This window comes from Nerophis lumbriciformis, linkage group LG04 (assembly GCF_033978685.3).
Source record: "Nerophis lumbriciformis linkage group LG04, RoL_Nlum_v2.1, whole genome shotgun sequence".
Lineage (NCBI taxonomy): Eukaryota > Metazoa > Chordata > Actinopteri > Syngnathiformes > Syngnathidae > Nerophis > Nerophis lumbriciformis.
In genome coordinates, this window is record NC_084551.2 from 38,751,977 (window position 1) to 38,770,856 (window position 18,880).

The 18,880-nt window shown below is 38.3% G+C and overlaps 1 protein-coding gene across 1 annotated transcript in view; it reads right to left on the reverse strand.

Annotated features, from left to right (window-relative positions):
- The window catches only part of dgat1b (diacylglycerol O-acyltransferase 1b), a 57,051-nt gene that overhangs the window by 5,703 nt on the left and 32,468 nt on the right, over positions 1–18,880 (reverse strand). Inside the window, exons 7-15 of the mRNA XM_061954776.1 lie at positions 7,633–7,761; positions 7,376–7,444; positions 2,640–2,743; positions 1,217–1,255; positions 1,077–1,118; positions 954–998; positions 711–823; positions 421–486; positions 101–188 (exon numbers count right to left, since the gene is read on the reverse strand). Coding sequence (XP_061810760.1) covers positions 101–188; positions 421–486; positions 711–823; positions 954–998; positions 1,077–1,118; positions 1,217–1,255; positions 2,640–2,743; positions 7,376–7,444; positions 7,633–7,761 — 695 coding nt within the window. The remainder of the gene's footprint in view (positions 1–100; positions 189–420; positions 487–710; positions 824–953; positions 999–1,076; positions 1,119–1,216; positions 1,256–2,639; positions 2,744–7,375; positions 7,445–7,632; positions 7,762–18,880) is intronic.

Below are 18,880 nucleotides of genomic sequence, written 5' to 3' on the forward strand. Positions count from 1 at the left end.
GAACGAAACAAAACAAAAACAGTAAAATGGCGTCAAAAACCTTAAAAAGTACGACCGTGCGGTTCTCAGATTTAACATAAGTAGTTCAGTGTCCTTTCACCTCATGGAAGAAAGCGGACAAGAAGAAGACTGCTGATTGGCTGACTATCTTACTAAAACCTCTCCTCAGTAACGGCTTGTAAAAGTGCCTGCAAGACAAAGAGCAGAGAAACACATCAAGATCAACTACTGTATTGTATGCATTGCATTTCCTCTGTCAGTTCATCTTTTTTCTCGCACTGTACTTGTGACTAGTGCTAATTTTGAGCAATTACAGCGCCATTGTACAGTCTGCCTGCATCCAAACTGCTCCTGCAGTGAGTAAGCTTCTATGAATTTCACGGCAGTGACTTCCCAAGTTGAAGTGTGTGAATATCTCACCGGAGACACCACTTGTGAACGGGGATGTTCCAGTTCTGCCAGAAAAATGTCACCGACTCGGAGTTCCTGAAAGATGAGTCAGCAAAAAGGGATAGTAAGACTTTACAGAGCTTAAATATGACACTTTCATTAATACTGACTTACTATCACATATTTTTAATAGTCTCTCACCCCTCCATCAGCCATGGGAGACTTACTCACAAACACCATTCTTAATCATGTGCTCTCAACTATGCAAAGGAACTATAAGAGGAAAACTAAAAAAAAAAACCACAGAGACAAATATCTACCACCAGTCTTTGTAGAACTGTCGGTCTCCGAAGCGCAAAAGCTCAGCTGTGAAGTTCAAAGATGAGTGGAAGAACCAGTAAAAAAACATCAACCAAAGCAAGTGGTTGGGAACCTGTAGATAGACCAAGATCCACATAAACATGAGGATATATCATCTAATACATAACAAAATAATCAGCATCTTACCATCTGCTATCTGCAAAGCTCAGTATAACAAATATAAGTAACTCATGTTGACTCACAGCCAATCTCAAAAGTCTCTCAATCATGCGAGATAGATCCATGTCCTACGATAAAAGAGAGAAAAGAGGAAATGGTATTTATTGTAAAAAGAACATGAACCCATGTTGCTGTGCTTTGCTCACCTCGAGTGGCTTCATGGAGCTTTGAATGATTGGAATCATCCACTGGGAGAGAGAAGACGAGAAAGAGCTTTGAATTGATTTGAAAGGAAACCTTTAATTCACTTGCATGCCATGTCACAGTTAAAAGTATGTTTGCGCACCTGTTGAGTAAGACCAACTAACATCTGGATGAGGAACAGCTGGGGACAAACACATACACCATTACTTTTACAGTTCTTTATGTTAAAGCACGACATCAATCGTATTGACCCGGATATACGTTAATAATACACTTTATGTTTTTATTATGAGTAATATCATATTTTTTTCGATGACTCTTGCTGAAATTTTATTAAGTGGCACCTCGACTTACTAACTCATCATTGTACAAACTTTTTGATTTACGAACCACAAACTGGGAAAAAAAATGGTTTGTTGTACAAACATTGTGTCCGTGTACAAACGTTTCATCCGGCCATCATGTGCCTCGCACCGCAACCATTCTGTGCCTGGCAGCACAGCAAAGCTGTCGTGAGCTACTGTGCTAATTGATAATTCAGGTGTTTTAAGCCTTTTTACAACATTTTTTTAGTTTTGAGAGCTTATTTGAGTTCAAAGAAAGACATTAATGTGGTTTGAAACATTCAGGAAGCATCCACAGCGTTGTTGAAACTGCCCTTCTTTCTCCCGCTGAACACTAAAAAGATTAACCAACAGCGTGGCGGGTAGAACGACCGTGCCAGCAACTTGAGGGTTCCAGGTTTGATCCCCGTCTGTGGCCATCCAAGTCACTGCCGTTGTGTCTTTGGGCAGGACACTTCACCCTTGCTCCCAGTGCCGCTCCCACTGGTGAATGAATGGTAGGTGGTGGTCGGAGGGGCCATAGGCGCAAATTGGCAGCCACGCTTCCGTCAGTCTACCCCAGGGCAGCTGTGGCTACAAATGTAACTTACCACCACCTACGTGTGAATATGGAGTGAATGAATAATGGGTTCTCACTTCTCTGTGAGCACTTTGAGTATCTAGTCGATAGAAAAGCGCTATATAAAATCTAATCCATTATTATTATTATAAAGTGGTATTTAATGTTTATCTGTAATCATTTTAGCCACTTGGCTGTTAAAATTAAGGCGTTTTGTGATTTGAAACTGTGAGTGCACCACAGGGCTCGCGACAGTGTGTGTGCGTGTCAGCAGGGCGGTTGAAAATGTTAAGCTAGTTGTTGTTGTTGTTTTGACTTTGTTATTAAATAAAGTTGATCCATCACCGCCTTATGTTTGTTTGATATGCAGTCATGTATAGCGCTTTTTATTGTGTTCAAAGTGTGCTAACTTTTACAAATTGTTCTTTTTTGTCGAGGCTGGAACTCATTATTCATCTTTATATTGTTTATTATGGAGAACTTTGTTCTAAAATATGAACTTTTCTTTTTTAAGAACCCTGTTCAAGAACCAATTAAGTCTGTAAATCGAGGTTCCACCGTATTTAGGATAATATGGTAATCAAATTGTTATATACAGCAATATTGAGATGAATACTGAAACCATAAAACAGCAGATACATCTTGATGAAATATTTCCTCACCATTTCAAAAAGTCTCCTCAGGAGGAAACTCATGCGAATCTTGGGAGAGCGAGGAAAGTTGAGCTCGTAGCACAGCGTCGGAGCAAAGGTAAAGTAGTACAAGTCTACAGATACACAAGTAGGAGCTAATGAGAACATAGTTGGCCAATAAAGCTGATTCTGGTTCTGAAATGTCACATTCTCAGTGTGTCTTTGAGCAGAGGTTCTTAAAGGAGCCATATGTAGTAATCTGGGCAGAAATGGTACTGCAATCACGGTCAACATTCTGTAGTTCCCTCCCACTCTCCATGACTGAGGTTGCCAGATACACCACCAAATTCGATTCCTACTCCAAGGAACTTCAAATGACAATCAACGAGTCCTACGCTGTAGGTATCTCTTGTTTATGCTTCTTGCAAGATGGTTTACGAAGTACCGTATTTTCCGCACTATAAGGCGCACCTAAAAACCTCCAATTTCCTCAAAAGCTGACAGTATAATCCGGTGCGCCTTATATATGGACCAATATTGAGCCACAACAGGTCTCGCAACTACGGTAACTACGCCGACTTCATTTCCCCCCTTCTACGGCTGCTTACTGTAGAAGAAGAAGCGCTTCTTCTTCTACGGGGGAAAATAAAGTTGGCGGCTGCTTACCGTAGTTGCGAGACCTAAACTTTATGTAAAGACCCAAAAATGGCTCCTATTAAGAGACACGCTTACGACGCAGAGTTTAAACTCGAGGCGATCAGTCACACAGTAGAACACGGGAATAGAGCATCAGCGAGAGAATTTTTCACATTAACGAATCAATGGTGCGGAAGTGGAGGAAGCAACATGATGACCTGCGCCAAGTAAAGAAAACTAAACAGAGTTTCCGAAGGAACAAAGCGAGGTGGCTACAGTTGGAGGACAAACTCGAACAGTGAGTTGTTGAACAGAGAGCAGCAAGTAGAAGTGTCAGTACAATCACTATTTGTTTTGTTGACATTCCCTTTAGCGCTGCTCCATCTAATTTATGCATAACGTAACCCTAGCCTCTACTGTAGCGTCTATTCTATGCGCCTTATAATGCGGTGCGCCTTATATATGAACAAAGTTTTAAAATAGTCCATTCATTGAAGGTGCGCCTTATAATCAGGTGCGCCTTATAGTGCGGAAAATACGGTAATTATGCCACATTTTACTAATGTCGATTAGCCAAATGTATTTGTAAAGTTACGCAGCAATATTTTCGTCGGTAGTCAAGACAGATTGTTGGCATTACCCTGCTAAAATGTCTAGTTTGACCACATGAACCACCATCGAAATATATTATGTATAATAATATATAATCTATCGCATAGGCCTACTTTGATGGCAAGTCAAGGCCAACAGTAATATAATCGCCACATTTTGTTCAGCATAACTTCATGTTGCATCCAACCTGACACACTGCATTCTCTTCCATGTACGCACATCACCATCTTTTAATGCAGGTTGCAATTCTATGAGCAAACCCACATTACGCAAAAACCACGTTACGCATAAATCATATAGCCTACTACCATGTCAGTACACAAAGTAGAAAATCATTACATGTAATGCATTATATTGTGCCAAGCAAATACCACCCCATATGTGCCTGATGCACATACAGTACCAGAAACCGCAATTAGCCGTGCTAATGTTGGAACCCAATTCCTCAGCGAATCTGCATATAGAGAACGAAATAGGCACTTACACTACCCATATCCACATATGCTTTATTTGTCGAAAATATACTTTTCCCTGTAGGTTGGATGACACATCGACATACAGGCTAACGGGCATATATATCCCCCGTTATATGTCCATGTGTCATTGACCGAAATAGCATGCCAAGCATTACACCAGAAGCTAAGCACCCTCACACTAAGCATTCGTTGCATGAACATACTGGCTTTGTTATAAAAGGTCATAAACTGTATTGGACAATATAGTTTACATACGAAATGTCCATTTACATGTACTACAAGTAATAAGAAAACGTACATGCCTTACTTAACTATCAAGTTTGGTGTCAGATGAAAAAATCTCCGCCTTCAATCGTCTCCATCTTTCAAAGGCATCCCCGATGCAAATCCTTGTTTTGTTCCTGGCTTTGTCATGAATAAGTTGAGAATCGTAACAAGGCCCTTTACATTTACTAAGGTCTGACATGTTTAGTACCTTTACCAGTGGTAGTACCTAGAAGAAGGTGGCTCTGCGTAACTGGCAACCTGGATGTGACACACTCACAGATTTTCTAATTGGTCAAACGGTGGAGGGCAGGGCATTGAAATGAAAACAATAACAGGATTTTGGGACTGTAAATCTAATTTTGAAATGATCATACCCCGGCTGAACTACCGTTATCAGTTATAGAGGTATTCGAAAAAAACATGATTTATTAATACCTTTTGACATATTAGGGCCATTTAATGATGACTTCACATGAAGTTTCTACATATGGCACCTTTAACCTTTTCCACTACAAAGTAGCCCTGAACCCATTTAAAGGGGAACAGCACTTTTTGGGGAATTTTGTCCTATTGTTCACAATCTTTATGTGAGACAAGAAGACAGATGAATTCTGTTTATGCATTCGAACTTGTATGTTAACGTAAATAAAAGTCAGCTTACAATGGAGTCAATTGTAAGTCCTCTAAAACAGTGGTCCCCAACCTTTTTGTAACTGCGGACCGGTCAACGTTTGAAAATTTGTCCGGGGGGGGGCGGGGATTGTATCCCTGCAGACTGTATTGATCTATATTGATATATAATGTAAGAACCAGAAATATTAATAACAGAAAGAAACAACCATTTTGTGCGAATGAGTGTGAATGAGTATAAATGGGAGAGGGAGGTTTTTTGGGTTGGTGCACTAATTGTAAGTGTATCTTGTGTTTTTGTGTTGATTTTATTTTTTTATTTTTTTTATTTCTTGTGCGGCCCGGTACCAATCGATCCACGGACCGGTACCGGACCGCGGCCCGGTGGTTGGGGACCACTGCTCTAAAACCTCTAAATAACCATCCAAAAAATGCCATACATAATCTGTTTAAATTTCATGACCTGAATATTAGTCAAGTATCAGTGATATTGTTATTATAAGCGCTAACGCAGACAAACAATTTTTAGCGGCTACGTGATGAGAGAGAACTAACTAGCTTGTGCTGCTAATGACATCATCGGCTGGTGAGCTGCTTTCTTGCCCCAGAGCTTGTGAAAGTTTATTCTAGATTATAAAAAATATCTCTCAATCTGACAGTAGAAAAACGAGGACATAATCCGAGCGGATGGTTAACATTGGCATCCAATTTAGACCCTGACAAGGCGAGAAAGACACCAATAAATGCTTGCCATGAATTGATTTACGTGGACCCCGACTTAAACAAGTTGAAAAACTTATTCGGGTGTTACCATTTAGTGGTCAATTGTACGGAATATGTACTGTACTGTGTAATCTACTAATAAAAGTTTAAATCAATCAATCAATAGTTGCACACCACTGTTTTCTTTGCGAGGATAATGAGTCATTCTTAATCTAAACGGGAATATATCAGCATCCCATCAGTCATCATCCAAGTGACAGCAGACATTGTACAGTAAGTGATGTTTTATGTTTGTTGGCTCTCACAGTCTTCAGTAAATAGTAAAAATCAGTGATGATGTTGGGAGGAAAAAGCGAATGTTGTGATGTGTTTGTGAAATGAATGCGCCACCATAGACATGCACCTGAGGATATGTTGATTGGCAACACTAAAAATTGGCCCTAGTGTGTGAATGTGAGTGTGAATGTTGTCCGTCTATCTGTGTTGGCCCTGCGCGACTTGTCCAGGGTGTACGCCGCCTTCCGCCCGAATGCAGCTGAGATAGGCACTCGCGTCCCCCGCAATGCCGAAAGGGACAAGCGGTAGAAAATGGATGGATAGGCATACGCTCAAAATACGTAAATATTACATGTTATTATGAATGCACCTGTTACTACATTATATATTGCATGCATTACAGCAAGTGTATATAAAACCTTAATGTTGGTGTTTGGAGTTTTTTTAAGAGCGTTAAAGGCAGAATAGACCGACACCAATATATTCCATTGTAAGCGGACTTTTGATTGCATTTATTTACTAGTTAAATGCATAGAAAAAAGAAAGACATGTGTGCTCGTCTTATATAAGGATTGTGAATGATCATCCAAAATAAGTGCAAATCCTCAGTAAATATTAGTAATCTTACCCTTGATTTTAATAATATTCAACAATTATAGCTAACCTACAAATAGTTTAACAGGATAAACCTTGTCAAATTATATGAAAACATGTGTTAATCACAAACATTAGGTCAGGCAGATTACAAAAATAAATACAAATCAAACATACTGCAAAAGAAGGGACTCAAAAACTGATTAAGAATAATTTACATACAATTACATAGTATTAAAATTAATAAATTCTAACTGAATTATTAATAAGTGCAACAAAAAAAGCAAATGAAAATAAAGCTTCACCACTTGAGTCATACTTATTGCGTTTAAGAAACTTCTGTACGACCTTAGCTCCAAACTTTCTTCTGTTTGATATTGTCATTACTGCCACAAGTGGTAGAAAAATGTATTACAACTGTGTACTGCTGCGGCCCATATGGACCACAGCTGAGAAACCGATATTTTTTGGCTGCCCAAAAATGGGTGTTAGGAAACACTGTGTTCAAGAAGAACTCAAGGCACACGTTAAACATAAAGTGCATTAAAGTACCTTTGATGGTGAGGTTGCCAGGGTAACACACCTTACAGTCATCTCCAGTGGAGTACTGTGTTGATGGACCTATTGAGGAAAATGATACATTATGGCCAAAAACAGCAATACGTGCCACTGCAGTTACATCTGCCTGCCTACAGATGTCACTGTAAGAACATGACCAAAGAATGTGGCCACCATCTGGCATCAGCATCACTTATTAAGTAAATGTAGGTAAGGCCTTTGCTAGTATTCTGTGCTTCAGTGTAACTTACAAGACAGTGATCTCGCCAGTTTCTTCGCCTTCATACGGCTCAGCTCCCTACACCACAGGTTGACGTCTTTATAGGAGTACAGCTTTAGGAAGAGAATGGTGTAAGTACCCAATACGAAGGCACCACCAACTAAAGGAGAGGAAGAGAATTAGTAGTACCTTCTTGTGATGCATGCACATTATCACACGAACACAAGTACCCACAGGTTAAGACTGTTTTGCCAGTAGGTTAGGGTGCGGGTCAGAACACCTGGCGTCTAATCACAGCAGATATTTTCACTACCATCTGTCTCTCTGGCTTAATGTGGCCTTTAGCCACGAGTGACCATGGTGATCATTGTGACAAACACACACCACAATAAAGAAAACTATTCTAACAGCAGACTAATTAACACTGCAAACAACAAATGCCGTGTAATGGTCATCGGATTGTCAGCAGCATTAGGCAAAAACTACTAAAATGATATGTACAAATCTTTGTGGAGGGGATCCCGTACCCCTCCACACACACTTTGGTTAACATTGCTAATTATGTTCATTTATTAGGGGTGCTAAGAAAAATAGATTCACATCCGAATCGGGATTTTTATTTAAAAAAACGGTTCATAATTTTCAAAAATCAATACAAATAAAATCAATACAAAAAAGACAGAAAATAAAATAAGATAAAAATATATGTACACACATACACACAGAGTATATATATATATACACACACACACACACATACATATGTATGTATATATATATATATATATATATATACACACACATATATACACGCACACACACACACACGCACGCACGCACGCACGCACACACACAGTTGTGGTCAAAAGTTTACATACACTTGTGAAGGACATAATGTCACGGCTGTCTTGAGTTTCCAATCATTTCTACAACTCTTATTTTTTGTGATAGAATGATTGGAGCACATACTTGGTCACAAAAAATATTCATGTAGTTTGGTTCTTTTATGAATTTATTATGGGTCTACTGAAAATGTGACCAAATCTGCTGGGTCAAAAGTATACATACAGCAATATACATTATCAATGTTGGTGATGTAGAAAAGTTACAATCAAATCAAATTAGCTTCATGGCATAGCCTCTTAACTTAACATATCCGCAGCAGGTCTCCAAGGTGAACAGCCTCTGGCATGTTAGAGAAAGTGTGAGTGATTATGATTGACGACACCTGTTGACTTCTCTGAGCCCATTTAAATAGGGCTCATGTGATGCAGTCATTAGACTCGGTTACAAACGCGACAATGGGAAAGTCAAAGGAACTCAGCACAGATCTGAAAAAACGAATCATTGACTTGAACAAGTCAGGAAAGTCACTTGGAGCCATGTCAAGGCAGCTTAAGGTCCGAAGAGCAACTGTGCAGACAATTGTTCGTAAGTATAAAGTGCTTAACACAGTTTTGTCACTGCCACGATCAGGAAGAAAATGCAAGCTATTACCTGCTGCTGAGAGAAAATTGGTCAGGATGATCAAGAGTCAACCGAGAACCACCAAAAAGCAGGTTTGCAATGAATTGGAAGCTGCTGGAACACAGGTGACAGTGTCCACAGTCAAGCTTGTTTTGCATCGCCATGGACTGAGAGGCTACCATGCAAGAAGGAAGCCCTTGCTCCAGAAGCGACCCCTTAAGGCTCGTCTTAAGTTTGCTGCTGATCACATGGACAAAGATAAGACTTTCTGGAGAAAAGTTCTGTGGTCAGATGAAACAAAAATTGAGCTGTTTGGCCACAATACCCAGCAATATGTTTGGAGGAGAAAAGGTGAGGCTTTTAATCCCAGGAACACCAATTCCTACCGTCAAGCATGGTGGTGGTAGTATTATGCTCTGGGCCTGTTTTGCTGCCAATGAAACTGGTGCTTTACAGAGAGTAAATTGGACAATAAAAAAGGAGGATTACCTCCCAATTCTTCAGGACAACCTAAACTCATCAGCCCGGAGGTTGGGTCTTGTTGGGTGTTCCAACAGGACAATGACCCCAAACACACGTCAAAAGCGGTAAAGGAATAGCTAAATTAGGCTAGAATTAAGGTTTTAGAATGGCCTTCCGAAAGTCCTGACTTAAACCCCATTGAGAACATGTGAACAATGCTGAAGAAACAAGTCCATGTCAGAAAACCAACACATTTAGCTGAACTGCACCAATTTTGTCAAGAGGAGTGTTCAAATATTCACAAAATTCAAAGCTTGCCAGAAGCTTGTGGATGGCTACCAAAAGCGCCTTATTGCAGTAAAACTTGCCAAGGGACATGTAACCAAATATTAACATTGCTGTATGTATACTTTTGACCCAGCAGATTTGGTCACATTTTCAGTAGACCCATAATAATAATCATAAAAGAACCAAACTTCATGAATGTTTTTTGTGACAAACAAGTATGTGCTCCAATCACTCTATCACAAGAAAATATGAGTTGTAGAAATGATTGGAAACTCAAGACATTTATGCTCTTTACAAGTGTATGTAAACTTTTGACCACGACTGTATATATATATACATATATATAACAATAAAAAAAAAAGACATTTTAGGCCATTTCTAAGTTTACTCTCTGTGTGTATACGTTACCAACCTCAAGGAGGTTTTGTAATCTGTAACCTGTTTTGAAAAGCTGTTCAAATTATTATACCAAATAATACATTGCGAGAATCGATTTACATTGCAAGAATCAATTTGGATCGAGAATCAAGTTGAATCGAACCGTGACCCCAAGAATCGGAATCAAATCAAATCGTGAGGTGCCCAAAGATTACTACCTCTACTAATGTCACCTTATGTTTTCTTTGAATAATAAACAGTTAACAATAGATTAGAAGTCATAAGGAAACAATAGCAAATTTTGTAGGGGGAAATGTTACAATATTACAACAATAAATTATTCATTTAATATATGAGAAATATATATTAAAAACAAAATTCCCTCGCAGCTATTCTCACTTGTTAGACCCCTAATCTATGATTTAAATATTATTTCTGAGCATTCGTACAGAGAAAGGTTTGCACAAACACGCTCAACTCTTGTATTGATGATGATGTTGCTGTAACCCAGGGGTAGGGAACCTATGGCTCTAGAGCCAGATGTGGCTCTTTTGATGACTGCATCTGGCTCTCAGATAAATCTTAGCTGACATTACTTAACAGGATAAGTACTGAATAATTCCGCTGGTAATCACAGTGTTAAAAATAACGTTCAAAATATAAAACATTTTCATGCATTTTAATCCATCCATCTGTTTTCTACTGCACCTGTTCAAGAAGTCGCATTAATGGTAAGAAGTGTTTCATTTATTATTGGTTAGCTTCAGAATAACAATGTTATTAAAAAGAATGAGAGACTTATTATACTCTAAAAATGTTGGTCTTACTTAAAAACGCACGCATTTAGTTGTATTCAGTGTTAAAAAATATTATATGGCTCTCACGGAAATACATTTTAAAATATTTGGCTTTCATGGCTCTCTCAGCCAAAAAGGTTCCCGACCCCTGCTGTAACACATCGATTTAAAGTATATGTTACAAATTCTCGCAATATAATAACTTTATTCTCCTGGTATTGTTTTTTTTTTCTTTCAGTGTGGCCCAAATACTTTCTTGTATATAGCAAATACTGCAGTTTTTGTGTCTGTCTATATTCGTTTTCCACCTTGGAGGCAAGTGTATGTGCATACACACTCATGGTCATACACACACACCTGCCCTCTTTTACTGCCCTTCCGGTGTAAACAGCAGAACGAGAAGGAGAACAGACAGATGGGCTGATTCCTTTACTCATTCACCTCCCAGTAAGAGGAGAGGACAGGGGAGGCAGGGGGCAAAAACAGAAGCGACACATTCCGCCTTTTACGGCGTTTGGACATTAAACTAATCTCAATGCCAAGTCAACATCTTGGAGTAATACATTCAAGACAACAACCAAATTACCATGCATTGGCAAGAAACCCATTATCCACCTCATAATATGTCTCATAAAATTATACATGCCCGCACTAGAGCGTAGAATAAAGGACAGGAGCAATGCCAAGAATCTGTACTCATCATACTGTATTATGTTAATGGTGTGAAACTTTTTGGGGGTTAGGTGACAAAAGTGACCTTGAAGTGGATGTTCTTCACATTAGTTAGTAGATTGGGGGGGAAAGAGTATAAACATTTATAAACAATTTTACCTAACCTCAGGTAGACTCTTTGTGAAGAGGTGAACAAAAGGAATCTAGTTAGTATACAACCCCTGGAAAAATTATGGAATCAGCAGTCTTGGAGAATGTTCATTCACTTGTTTAAGTTTGTAGAAAAAAATAAAATCATACAAAACCCAAAATCAGTAAAGTTGGCACGTTTCGTAAATCGTAAATGAAAACAGAATACAATGATTTGCGAATCCTTTTCAACCTATATTCAATTGAATAAACTGCAAAAACAAGACACTTAACGTTTAACTGGTAAACGTTATTTTTTGCAAATATTAGCTCATTTGCAATTTGATGCCTGCAACATGTTTCAAAAAAGCTGGCGCAAGTGGCAAAAAAGACTGACAAGGTTGAGGAATGCTCATCAAACACTTATTTGGAAAATCCCACAGGTGAAAAGGCTAATTGGGAACAGGTGGGTGCCATGATTGGGTACAAAAGCAGCTTCCATGAAATGCTCAGTCATTCACAAACAAAGATGGGGTGAGGGTCACCACTTTGTGAACAAATGCCTGAGCAAATTGTTTAAGAACAAAATTTCTCAACCAGGTATTGCAAAGAATTTAGGGATTTCATCACCTACGGTCCGTAATATCATCAAAACGTTTAGATAATCTGGAGAAATCACTGCACTTAAGCAGCAAAGCTGAAAATGAACATTGAATGCCCGTTACCTTTGATCCCTTAGGCCAGGGGTGTCAAACCCAAGTACAGAGTGGGCCAAAATTTAAAACTGAACAAAGCCGCGGGCCAAGGTTGAACAAATTAACCTTTTAATAGGGACCCAAACAAGTTTTGCATTGAATATTGAACAAGCAAGGCTTATACAACTTTATAGTGACATGCAAAATCGAGTTTCAAATAATAATAATAATAATTAAAAAATGTCAATGGCATATCAAATACAATCTAAATAAAACTGTAATGCCTCTTTTCTATTTGCGGCCTTCTGAGGTAAATATCAACATTAACTTTTTCCACAGGCTAATAAATTTGAAAATAAAATAACAATGAATAAACCAACCATTCAGGACAAACACATTTCGGGAGAACATCCGCACCGTAACACAACATAAAGACAACAGAACAAACACCCAGAATCCCATGCAGCCCTAACTTTTCCAGGCTGCAATATACACCCCCCCCACCACCCCTCCGTGCATCGGTTGAGGTGGGCGGGGTTGGGGGGGCGTGGTTTGGTGGTAGCGGGGGTGTATATTGCAGCCCGGAAGAGTTAGGGCTGCAAGGTGTTTTGGGTATTTGTTCTGTTGTCTTTATGTTGTGTTACGGTGCGGATGTTCTCCCGAAATGGGTTTGTCATTCTTGTTTGGTTTGAGTTCACAGTGTGGTGTATATTTCTAACAGTGTTAAAGTTGTTTATACGGCCACCCTCAGTGTAACCTGTGTCGCTGTTGATCAAGTATGCATTGCATTCACTTGTGTGTGCGTGCAGAAGCCGCACATATGTGACTGGGCCAGCACTCGTTGGACTGGGTGAAAAGCGGACGTGACGATTTTCGGGAGGGGAACTGAAATTTGGGAGTCTCCCGGGAGGGTTGGCAAGTATGAGAATTAGCGGTGAATGCGGTGTCACCGCCGCTGTATATAATCGGCGGGCCAGCTCTAGTGTTAATTTGATATTGCCTCAAGGGCCAAATTTGGCCCGCGGGCCAGAGTTTGACACCCATGCCTTAGGCGGTACTGTATCAAAAACCGACATCAGTGTGTAAAGGGTATCACCACATTGGCTCTTCAGAAAACCACTGTTAGTAACTACAGTTTGTCGCTACATTTGTAAGTGCAAGTTAAAACTCTACTATGCAAAGCGAAAGCCATTTTTCAACAACACCCAGAAACGCCGCCGGCTTCGCTGTGCCCGAGCTCATCTAAGATGGAATGATGCAAAGTGTAAAAGTGTTCTGTGGTCTGACGAGTCCACATTTCAAATTGTTTTTTTTTTTTAAACTGTGGACGTCGTGTCCTTCGGAACAAAGAGGAAAAGAACCATCCAGATTGTCATAGGCGCAAAGTGCCAATGCCAGCATCTGTAATGGAATGGGAGTGTATTAGTGCCCAAGACATGGGTAACTTACACATCTGTGAAGGCACCATTAATGCTGAAAGGTAAATACAGGTTTTGGAGCAACACATGTTGCCATCCAAGCAACTTTATCATGGACGCCCCTGCTTATTTCAGCAAGACAATGCCAAGCCACGTGTTACAACAGCATGGCTTCATAGTAAAAGAGTGCAGGTACTAGACTGGCCTGCCTGTAGTTCAGACCTGTTTCCAATTGAAAATGTGTGGCGCAATATGAAGCCTAAAATACCACAACGGAGACCCCGGACTGTTGAACAACTTAAGCTGTACCTCAAGCAAGAATGGGAAAGAATTCCACCTGAAAAGCATAAAAAATGTGTCTCCTCAGTTCCCAAATGTTTACTGAGTGTTGGTAAAAGGAAAGGCCATGTAACACAATAGTAAAACTGCTCCCGTGCCAACTTTTATGCAATGTGTTGCTGCCATTAAATTCTAAGTTAATGATTTTTTGCAAAAAAAAAAAATACGTTTCTCAATTCGAACATTAAATATCTTGTCTTTGCAGTCTATCCAATTGAATATAGGTTGAAAAGGATATGCAAATCATTGTAATCTGTTTTGATTTACGAATTACACAACATGCCAACTTCACAGGTTTTGGGTTTTGTACAACACACATGACAAATGGCAATTTTCTGGCTTTAAGAAACACTAAAATAAATCAAGAATATAAACTGTGATAGTCAGTAACAGTTTATTTTTTTAGATCAAGCAGAGTTAAAAAAAATGGAATCACTCAATGTTGAGGAAAAAGTTATGCAATCACTCTGTAAATGTTAATTCTTAAAGCTAACACCTGCATCACATTCAATGTGTTCGGTAGTCTGCAGTTAAAAAGCAGTGTTCACACTTTGGAGAGCTGCTGCACCTGGTGAATTGACATGAGTCATGGCTCTAACACGAGAGATGTCAATAGAAACAAAGTAGAAGATTATCAAACTTCTTCAAAAAGGTAAATCCTTTTCAGTAGTGTAAAAGATGTTGATTGTTCACAATCAGCTGTGTCTAAAATCTGGACTAAGTACAAACAACACGGGAAGGTTGGAAAAGGCAAGCTTACTGGTAGACCAAAGAAAACGGAGCGTCAAGACAGAAAACTTCAAGCAATATGTCTTGAAGACAGAAAATGCACAGCAAAACTAAAGAAGAACAAATGGGCGAAAACTGCAGTCACTGTTTGTGACTGAACTGTAAAAAAGCACCGGAAGGAAATGGTATTGAAATACAGAAAACCTAAACGAGAGTCGTCATTATCAGCTAAACATAAAAAACAAGGTTGCAATGGGCTAAGGAAAAGCAATGGTGGACTATCAATGCTTAGTGATTGTGAATCTGCATTGGGCAAGGTGATGATGATTTCCTTAGCTTAACGGAACCTTGTTTTTTTCTGTTAAGGTGTTGATGATGACTTTTGTTTAGCGTTTCTGTATTTTAATCCCATTTCTTTTACGTGCTTTCTTACAGTTTGGTCAAAGACGGTGGTGACTCCAGTTTTCACCAATCTGTTCTTCATTTGTTTTGTTGTGCATTTTCTGCTTTCAAAACATATTGCTTGAAGTTTCCTGTCTTCACGTTTTGATGTTTTCCTTGGTCTACTAATATGCTTGCCCTTTACAAAACATCCATGTTGTTGGTCCACATTTTAGACACAGCTAACTGTGAACAATCAAATCCAAAATTGCGTGAAGAAGTTATTTTTGAAGAACTTTGATAATCTCCTTCTTTGTTTACAATGGAAATATCTTATGTTGGAGCCATGATTCATGTCAATCTACCTGGTGGAAGAGCTCTCCAAGTTGTAAGCGCTCCTTTTTAACTGCAGACTAATAAAGAGATTGAATCTTATGCAGATTTATGCTTTCTTCTCAAGTGAAAATTTACAGGGTAATGCAATCATTTTTTTTTAAATCCATAATTGTGTTACTGTGCTTGATCTAAAAATTAAACTGTTACTGACTATCACAATTTATTTTCTAGATTTATTTATGTTAATTGTCATTTTAAATAATTATAGTTTTTGTAATGCATGTTTTCTGCTTTTTTCTACAAAATTAAACATGAATGAACATCATCCAAGACTGCTGATTCCATATTTTTATCCAGGTGTTGTACAAGCATACACAGTATTGCAGTGCAATGCAGCAAGTAAAGCACAGATACGCACATCTTAGACACAAAAAACCACTACAGTAAATAAACAAATTACAGTCATCATCATTACTGAGGTGTCTATGTAGGTCCTACAGCACATGAACGGAAATATCCAGGTGATTAACAAAAGATAAAAAAGCATCAGAAACGAGGGCTGTAAAAAGATGCAGTGCAACATCGAAGCAAATCTTGACATGTGCACATTAACAGCCACGTGCAACATGCAGTGACATAATTGATGCAGAGCTCTATAAAGCCTAGAGTGGGCAGGTGTACTTAATGTTGTGAGCGGGTGAATCTACTGTGTATAATGTTTACTGTATGAAGTTTATTTTTAAACTTGCTTGAAAGAAAAAATAGGTGTTGTTCGTCTTAAAAAAAGTATTCAACTGTGTACATTTTCAAAATATACATTGTGATATTTTGGAGAGGGTGGGGTGTGGTTTCATTTGCAATCTGGAAATGGCTCCACAAACGCATATCTTGCAGACAAACTGAAAAAACTGGTTCTGAAGGTGATTGTGGAGGAATATTAATGCAAATTTTACACTAAATCATATCAAATACTTACAGTGCATCCGGAAAGTATTCACAGCACTTCACTTTTCCACATGTTAAAGCCTTATTCCAAAAAGGAATACATTAAGTTTAGTCCTCGAAATTAATTTTAGTCCTCAAAATTCTTCAGACAATTCCCCATGATGACAACGTAAAAAGGTTAAAAAAAAAAAAGCAGATTTATTGAAACTAAAAAAAATGTACATAAGTATTGACAGCCTTTTCGCAATGCTTTGTTGATGCGCCTATGACAACAATTACAACCTCAAGTCATTTGAATATAAATTCCTCTTTGCAGCACTTCTCAAGCTCAATCAGGTTGGATGGGAAGCATTGGTTTTCATGTAGGATTTCTCTGTACATTACTGCATTCATTTTAGTTTAGTCTGGGAGGTGACCAAGAAAACGATGGTCACTATCAGAGCTACAGCATTCCTCTGTGGAGAGAGGAGAACCTTCCAGAAGGACAACCATCACTGCAGCAATCCACCAAACAGGCTCGTATGCTATAGTGGCCAGACAGAAGCCATTTCTTCGTAAAACATTTGGCAAAATGCACATGAAAGACTCTCATACCATGAGAAACACAATTATCTGGTCTGATGAGACAAAGATTGAACTCTTTGGCGTGTATGCCAGGCATCATGTTTGGATGATACCAGGCACAGCTCATCACCAGGCCAATACCATCCCTACAGTGAAGCATGGTGGTGGCATAATCATGCTCTGTGGTTGTTTTTCAGCGGCAGGAACTGGGAGACTAATCACGATAGAGGGAAAGGTGAATGCAACAATGTACAGAGACATCCTGGATGAAAACCAACGCTTTCAATCAAACCTGATGGCGCTTGAAAGGCAAAAAGGAATGGCCAAAGAGGAATGGGCGAAACTGCCCTATGATAAGTGTGCCAAGTTTGTAGCATTGTATTCAAAAAGACTTAAGGCTGTAATTACGGCCTAAAGTGCATAAGAAAAGTATTGAGCAAAGGCTGTGAATATTTATGTGCATGCGATTTTTTGGGGTTGTTTTTAAATACATTTGTAAAATAAAATTAAAAAATGTTTTACATCGTCATTGTGGGGTATTGCCTTTAGAAATTTAAGGACAAAAATTAATTTATTCCATTTTGCAATAAGGCTAAAACATCGCACAATTTGTAAAAAGTGAAGGGCTGTCAATCCTTTTCAGATGCACTGTATTGTCTGGACAAGGGGTTCTTAACCTTTTTGACCTCAAACCCACTCAACTATTTACACTGAATTAGTTATATCACAGGGCTGAAATAAATACATTCTTACTAAATCAGTAATTAATAATAATAATAATATACAGTATATGTTTCTTAAATAAACTGTCAATACAATTTAAGTGCAAATGAAAAAACAGCTTCACCACTTTAGTCATAATTTTGGTTTGGTTTAAAAAAATTTCAAACATGTATGGGATTACAAATGATACATACTATAGTTTACATATTTACATTTCTCTTTACATTTTCGAAAAGGAAGAAGTTAAGATTATTTAATCCCACACCTTTTCCATTTCATAGCAATTTAGTAGCACATATGTTCCCATGCTGTCCTCATTTTGTAACACAATTTACAACAATGAAATACAACAGATCTCTTAATGATAGTTAAGTCAGTTATGATTCACATATGAGATGAATAATAATAATAATATCTCTTTTTCAATAAAGTTCAAGATGTCCATCAAAATGTGTCTTCCTAGTACTTTATAAGCATTTTTAGTTTGAACAGCCTCTTAAACTGGACCATATTATTACATTGTTTAACTTATTTAAACATACTGATATACTAATGTTTTAAGTGTTGTACATGCAAACAAATGTTTGAAATGAGATATTTTGATTATATTTCTCCTATTTTGTTAAGAAGTATTGTACATTCTTGGGTAGCAGGTTATAGTTTGCATTGTACAAACCCCGTTTCCATATGAGTTGAGAAATTGTGTTAGATGTAAATATAAACGGAATACAATGATTTGCAAATCATTTACAACCCATATTCAGTTGAATATGCTACAAAGACAACATATTGTATGTTCAAACTGATAAACATTTTTTGTTTTGCAAATAATCATTAACTTTAGAATTTGATTCCAGCAACACGTGACAAAGAAGTTGGAAAAGGTGGCAATAAATACTGATAAAGTTGAGGAATGCTAATCAAACACTTATTTGGAACATCCCACAGGTGAACAG